Below are 7,892 nucleotides of genomic sequence, written 5' to 3'. Positions count from 1 at the left end.
TAGACAAAGCATAAAATATGGCCTCATTGTATCAAAAATACAACTACATAATTGGAGCTTATCACAAAATATTAAGTGATTTATATTTACCAATGGAGATTTTTAGTTCACTCCCTTACTATATGTTTTTACATTAAGATATTTTACTGATAAATAAGCATAATTAAAAGTCCTACTTATGAATGAATTTACATTTTTCTTTGGCCATTTGGCAGAAATCAAGCACCAGTGGGAAAGTGACAAAGCTTGCCTTATTTTAGACTGATGTTACTATTACATCTATGTTTTCATTCTATTGATAATAAATGACTAGAATTATTTAATTATGATAAAATATCTATCAAGGGATAAGTAGTATTCTTAGGATCAGAAATATATCTCCAGACACGGAACTCTCACAGCACACAGACACCTGAAGGAAAGTATAAATAAACATCCTAATAATTGTACCTGGAAAAGTAGAGTCTACACCACTGCTTAGACTTCGAGCAATTTCTCTTATAAAGTTGCACATTCTTACTCTGAGAAACATTGTAAAGGCTGGGACTCCAGGCCCTTCCGCTTACTGAGGAGACCACCGTGAACAAACTCCTTCTCCTGTAGGTGCTTATGTTCACTCATGTAATAAATGAAACAGAAAATTGGATCTCTTAGTGTTGTTTTGAGAATTAAGTGACCTAAAATTATATATTACAACCAGAGTTTTCCCATCTATAACGAGAAAAGAATGTTTTCTTAAGGCATATTCAAATCCAAGGACAGGGCTAGCATAGTCATGCGAGCCCAGCTCTGTTGTGCTGCCCAAGGCAGAGAGAACAAAGTGGATGAGCTCACACTGCATTTGAATACAGCTTCCCCAGCTCAAGGCCAGGGCTGGTGTGTTAAGTTCATAGTTAGAAGATATATTTTATTCCTTGGGATGGGTTTTCCTCTGCACTAAGGGTTGAGTACCACAAAACTGTCTCCAACTTCAGATGCCAGTAGCTAGTGTGGGGTCTTCAAGTTATTCCCAACTTCTTGTAATTGGAGGTTTTCTAGATTCTCTGCTTAGTTCTGATAATTTTCATGAGTAGTTCACAATTCATCCAGTATATCATCAGCTTATAGCAAAAGAAACAACCGAGGAGCAACATGATAGAGGAAATGCAAAGGGCCAGGTGTAGGGTTGGTGTTCTAAACCTTCAGGCCATCTCTGGGTGCTTACTTGCCCAGTAGTTTTCTGAGCTATTCCTTTTAGGGACTTTTACAAAGAAATGCTGCAGACAGGTCTAGAGCTTTTCCTTTCCTGCAGTACTGGAATAGGGTCTGAAAGTTTCAAGTTTCTAAACATTGTTTGGCCTTTCTGGTGAAGAAGGCCAGGACTCAGAACACATGTCTTGAAATATGACTCTTAGGCATGGTGTGTAATTTAAGCAGAAGGAAACAGAAAGGTTCAGAATCACAAAAGTCTCTGTGTGTGTGTGTGCGTGTGTGTGTGCGTGTGTGTGTGTGTGTGTGTCCCTCTCTCTTTTTCTCCCCTTTCGCCTCTCTTTCTGAAATTTCCCTGTTTGAAGACATCCAAATAACAGGCACCTGCTTCCAAAGGAAGGCATGCCAACAGAAGCAAGAAGAATACAAACAGGATCCCACCCCAGAATATCGCCACTATATTATATCACATTTTTATTTAACCATTGTTCCATACAACTGTATTGCTTACACAAAACTCAAACATGAAAAACAGTTGCCTGTTTTATGGTTTTTGATTCCTGAGTACTCATATGCCATCAAACTTTCATTAGATATGTTTGCTCTTCATTTTGCCCATCTTTGTTACAGGGATATCATCTGCCACCTTTGTTGTGAATGGGGAAAAATATATTACTAATATATTACTTTCTCTCTTATATACCAGTCATCTTCAGATGCCAAAGTGTGCTTCATCAAACTAGAGTCAGAAAATTCCTAACATCAAGAGCTGTATCTAAACTAGGGACATAGGGCATCTATTAGAAGACAAAACACACTTAGCAACCTTAGCAACCATATGGTTCACAAAACCACAAGTTTTTAAGCACTCTGCCAGGAATTGGAAGTAGAAAGTAGCTGTATCTATGTTTCTTGAGACAGTGTCTCAAATGCATAATCCTCCTGGCTCTGAACAGATTATAAGTGTACTAGGTGTATGCCACTATTTCCTAGCAAGTGTGTGTGTGTATGTGTGTTTGTGTATATATATATATATATATATATATATATATATATATATATATATATATATATACGTATATATATATATATACGTATATATATATATATATATATATATATATATATTTTCCATTATATCACTAGTAGCTACAAAGTTAGGAAATATACCTACATCTTACAATGAAGGAGGGATTTTTGAAAATGACACAGTTGGAATTCCAAAGTATACACTTGAGCATGGTGTGCTACCAATTGTGTTCCCAAACCTGCTATAGAAGGTTTTCTTTATAGTCCTTGGTGAACTCCTTACAGATCAAATAAATTGGACTTGGGATTTACACCCTCAATGCTAAAGTTTTAGACAAGAGCCATGTACAGGACTGTATCAAGGCTTGTGAGGACTGAGGAATTTAGTTAAGTGCTGAGTGAAAAATAAACTATTAACATTTTTTAAAAACATAATTAACTGCTCATACATTAATAGAATCTGCTTAAGGAAGGAAAGATTTATAATATAATTTCTATCAATAGAAGCCCTGAAGGTCCAACATATTCTTCCTTCACCCCACACTGCTCTTTGTCACTGCTATCAATTTGATTTTTTTCTGTTATTTATTATCATTTATTTTTTTTTTAAAGAAAGATGATGCTTTTGGTAGATTTAAGAGATAGCTCAAACAACATATAGGGCATCTTAATAAGAAATCATTCCCCAGTTTCAAGGAAGCTTAAGTGTCAGGAGCCAATTTCCTCCTAAAATCATTACAGGAACCATCACCCTGGGGAGTCTGCAGAGAACCCCACACCCTAATTGTGTTAAGAATGGATCTATTGACAGAGTCTACCCCACACCCAAATTGACTGTTAATGTGAGCTATCTGTTAGCAGAACCCATCCCACATTCCAAACTATCTCGAGAACTAGGTGTGTCATCTCCTAGTTGCGACTTCCAGGCCTACAGTGACCTGACCGAAGGTAACCTGGCTACGTGATCAACGAGAACCACGTGACCAACGTGAACCACGCGGCAAGAGCCCAGAACCCTGTGCCCATCCCCCAACTCTTTACTCTATATAAGTTGTCCCCCATCTGTAATAAACGGAGGCTCTGACAAACTTTGCATGGCCTTCTTCCTGTCTCCTAGCCCATATCTTCCAGGTAGTGCCTCTCCGTGACCCTGGAATAACTGAACCACCAGGCGGGCTACTAACCCTAGACTAAGTAGCTCGCCAAGGCAATCAACACTTAAGGATAAGAAAATTGTCACTTCTCTCCCGTGTTAAAGCACATATGCCACTGAACACATTGTAGTTGCGTGTTCTCAACTGTGGTGCTGTCTTTATGGTCTCTACTTCCCCTTCCTTTCCTATCAGTCCCCATGCATCAAAGTACTCATCATCATACATAAACCACAATACTCTTTTCTGAAATTTTACCACCTACAAATGGCTTTCACCATGGCGATGCTATGTTTCCTCCTTAATAACTAGAAAGATGGATTAACTAAGTTTTCAATAATTGTCAAGTTTTTTCTACACTCATGGGAAATTAATTAATTCTCTTGAAGAAAACTTTTCCAAAAAAAAAAAAAATTCTCAAGCCTCTGCTTTTGTCTTCCCATAACTGCTGAGGTATCATATATGTCAATCTGCTAACTGAGGCCTTTTAGGTATGGGTATGCAAGAACTCCACATTCAGTGGTTTCGGGGGTGGGGCTTTGATATGCTAATGTGTCTTATGAGTATGTAAAAGGGAGGTTGTCACTGTCACTCACACTTTTTAGTGTCACTGAACTGTTTCTCAGTGCAGCCAGCAAGCAGAGCAGCAGCATTGACCAGACCTGGCTCTGGGCAGCTACACTGGGGAACTCCTCCCGCAGGTGAATGTTCCATCTCTCACTCCTCTCCATTTCAAAAGATTGTGTTTAAGACTTTAAATTCAGGTTCTTTGTGTCAGTTGTCATTTCCAGTTTTATGTCCCTGATAAGCACGATTTCATTACTAAAGTGACATGGAAAAGAGTAATTTTGCAATGAGATGATATTTTATTTTAGTTTTCACCATTTATGTACAAACACAAGTTAATAAAACACATCACAAAACTGTAAAATTCATAATTAATATTTATAGGTGCATAGTTTCATGCTCACATATTTTAAAATATATTATTAACAAATTTCACAATACATCATTCTTAGACAGAAAGAATCATTAAGGACACCTAAAACTCTTATAAGATAGCAAGTCACAACTTCTCAAGAACAGCAACAAAAATAGTGAAGGTTTAGAAATAAGTGGTAGTCACTTAGGTGTTTTAATTTTCTTCTAACATTTTAGGTTTGAAGCCACGAGATCCACAGCACACAGGACCCTGCTACCATGTATTCACTGTAGTGAGAGGGAAGCACCGGGATGCTGAGGGGCAGATACAGGACGTCAATCACTGCTGATGGAAGACTTTGAAACACACTGTACAGCTTTGAGAAAACGTCATGAATGGGCACATTGGAACTGAGCACTTGTACGCCATGGGACAGTGGCCGGAGATTTCAGGACACTGGGACTCAAGGCCCTCTTAGGCTTCGGGCTCATAGTCTTGGTATCCTTCCTATCATCAGAGAGAAAGAGAGAATGACTTGTCTGTGAAAGTCACAGCTATCAAGAGTCTACTTCACACGAGAGAAGGGCCCACCTCCCACCAGATAAAACCCTAAGAACAGTGTTTGGAACGTCTCACACATTTATTTGTTTGTTCATACCTGTCATCTATAAGTTATGGGAGTTGTAAGGGTTAGCTTATTAGGCCTAATTCCAGGTGTGTTATTTGATTTGTGGTCTCGTCCGACAGAGTGAATTACCTAGCCTTCTGGATTTGTTTCCTTAATTGAGAACTGCAAGCTGTGAGCACGAAGATCAACTGCATGGAACTTCTTCCTGAGCTCAGAGACTCTTGTTCTCAGAAGTGGCAATGCTTAGAGACAAGGCGCATTTCTCTCTCCCATTAGGAAACGCCACTTCATGGCCAGCTTTAATGATTTCTTTACCTTATTCTAAAACCTAAGCCTCCTGGCCAAATGTGGATAAACACAACAACAGTAGGCATAACTACCTAGATTAGGTACCCTTCCTCAAGAATAATTCCAATTACATCAAGATTCTGCTGTTAAACTAAACTTATCTTCAAACACCTGTTTTTTGTTTTGTTTTGTCTTGTTTTAAACAAATAAAAACTTAACTGACAAAGTTATCTTGGTGCTCTATAGTTTTTCCTTAACCTTAATTATGTCTTCCATTTTAATCTGCCATATTTCTGTTTTCTAAGCATGATTAATAACTGTACATTCACTGTTTCTCAGACACTTCCATCTGCCTTTGTTTCTGGTAGTATCTTGTGCTAGAATATTCTATTCTCATTTTGATCTATCTTATCTCCTATGCTCTCCCACAGAGATCAAAATCAGTTCCTCTGAAATCTTTTCTTGATTGAACTACCCAGACCCTAATATGGGGGAGATCTGATAGCCATTGGATTCTGGTGATACTACATTTGGTATGACCTAAATTAAACATCTCAACTACTTTCCTTAGTTTTCTGTATATAGACCATTTACCTCTGAAGGCATTTCATAAGCCTCGCTGCTGGGATCCACAGGCATGTCTTCCAGAATTCCTTCTTGTGGGTACCCTTCTTCACCCTACAGTCAAAGAGAGAAATGCAAAACACAACGAGAAATCATTCTAACTATTGAAACATAGTTTGAATAAAATTATATCGGACGAATTTATGAGATGTTCAATGGGGTATTGTCAGAGTTTCCCACTTTAGTACTATCTATGGAATTCTAATGGTACCTCACCTATGGTAAAACTGTTCAAACATGGGTTACCAATCTGAAGAGTACCAGGTTTTTACCCAGGTGACTAGGAAGTTGCCAAAGCTAAAGTCCATAAATTCTCTTTATAAGAGCAATGTGATAGTAACACAGTGGTTTATAATCAATGGATAATGATGAGCAAAATAATCGTAATTTATTCAAAATTATTATAAAACATATGTTAATTTTCTAATAATGAGAACTTGGCTATGGTGTAATGTTTATCAGAACAGCATTTTTGAACAGAACCCATTAGCATTTGAATGCAAAAGTTGAAAAGCTCCAAAACAGTAAAATAAATATATATAGACAAATTATTATTTATTTTCCCCTAAATTTTCTAAGGCTAAGTATATATTGTTTATAATTTACTTAAAAAATTATTTTTATTTTATTTTATGTGTATCAGTGTTTACCCTGCATGCATTTCTGTTCACTGTGTGCATGCCTGGTACTCATAGAGACAAGAAGAAAGCATCATATTCCTTGGAACTGGAGCTATACAGATAGCTGTGATCCTTCATATGGGTGCTAGGACTGGGGCCTCTGGAAGAACCTGTGCTTTTAACTACTGAGCCATATCTCCAGCCCTAATAATTTATTTTTAAATGCTGGCAAGGAAATAAGTTCTCTTCTAAAACACAAAGTCTGAAATTATTCATAATTGCAGTTATAAAACCAAAGACATGATTGAAACAATTTTTCAGATTATCTCTCCATAAATGCAGACACCCTAACATCCAACCCATCACGATGCAGCTTATTTGTATTCTCCATCAAAAATCTTTTGTTCCTTCCCATTTGTTCCAGCAAAGCAGTTATTAAATTATAGAGTTCAGTAAAATTCAACAAATAAAAATGCAACCAGAGTTTAAACAGGCTCACTTGAAGATGTCAAAGGATGTTCACTTTATGTGGACTATATTGTTGTGTAAATGTTAACTTCCCCTGCTTTTATCATAGACATGACAAGGCCAATACGGGAGAGAAGAGACAATGGTTGACAGTGAAGCAACATCAGACTCTGAAGATCATGCTTTTGGCAGTTGGAGAGAATAGCTTATAGATCATCCTTTCCTGCTTCATGGGCATCACCAATCTCCATTTAAAAATCCAGAGTGTCCAATTTGTTTATAAGTTAAATAAAATACAAACCATTCCCAAAACACCTCACTTCAAATTGTGTGGCAAGATATTACCTTCACAATATAAAATACTGTGATATAAAAATCCAAGTTTTTGTTGTTCAGCACCAGGATTTGGTCATAAGACGCACATTACAATTCTAGACACACTAGATTATCAATATTTTGTGACCCTGGACATGTTTCCCATACTACTCCTCAGCATCAATTAGTTTTAGTAAGAGAAGAAAGCAGAGAGATCTTTTTACTTGTATACAACTCAAAGAAGCAACTAATACCATCGACTCCTCTGATTGATATGCTAATGCTTTTTGGAGACAGTCAATATAAAGGAAATATGATGAACCACCAGATCTGTGCATTTATAATGTAATCTGTGAGACTTATGTTATAAACTGGATGAGACAAATGGCAGGCCAATCTTGGGGACTGCTGTCTCTCATAAAAGAAGTGATCCTACATGGGTAAGAGAAGAGGGAGGGTATCATTGGATGTGACTGTCCCCATCTATGAAGGGGTAATTGTTTTCACTTTGAAGTTCAGCCAGGAAACAACTGGATGTTGCTTGTCATGTACTACAATAAATTAAAACCCATCCTTGTTAATTTTAAATATAATATCAACCAAATTGTAAATGAATAATAATGAGTTATATTTTTAAAATATAGTTTGTATGTTTCTGA

At 37.1% G+C, this 7,892-nt stretch overlaps 1 protein-coding gene across 2 annotated transcripts in view; it reads right to left on the bottom strand.

Annotated features, from left to right (window-relative positions):
* Positions 1-4,211: 4,211 nt before the first annotated feature.
* Positions 4,212-7,892, bottom strand: part of Snca (synuclein alpha) — a 101,941-nt gene continuing 98,260 nt past the window's right edge. For both annotated transcript variants that reach the window (XM_075983944.1, XM_075983943.1), the window contains exons 5-6: positions 5,801-5,884; positions 4,212-4,797 (exon numbers count right to left, since the gene is read on the bottom strand). In XM_075983944.1, coding sequence (XP_075840059.1) covers positions 4,765-4,797; positions 5,801-5,884 — 117 coding nt within the window. In that variant the 3' untranslated portion in view covers positions 4,212-4,764. The remainder of the gene's footprint in view (positions 4,798-5,800; positions 5,885-7,892) is intronic.

Source organism: Microtus pennsylvanicus, chromosome 8 (assembly GCF_037038515.1).
Source record: "Microtus pennsylvanicus isolate mMicPen1 chromosome 8, mMicPen1.hap1, whole genome shotgun sequence".
NCBI lineage: Eukaryota > Metazoa > Chordata > Mammalia > Rodentia > Cricetidae > Microtus > Microtus pennsylvanicus.
This window is presented reverse-complemented; position numbering and strand designations above follow the sequence as displayed.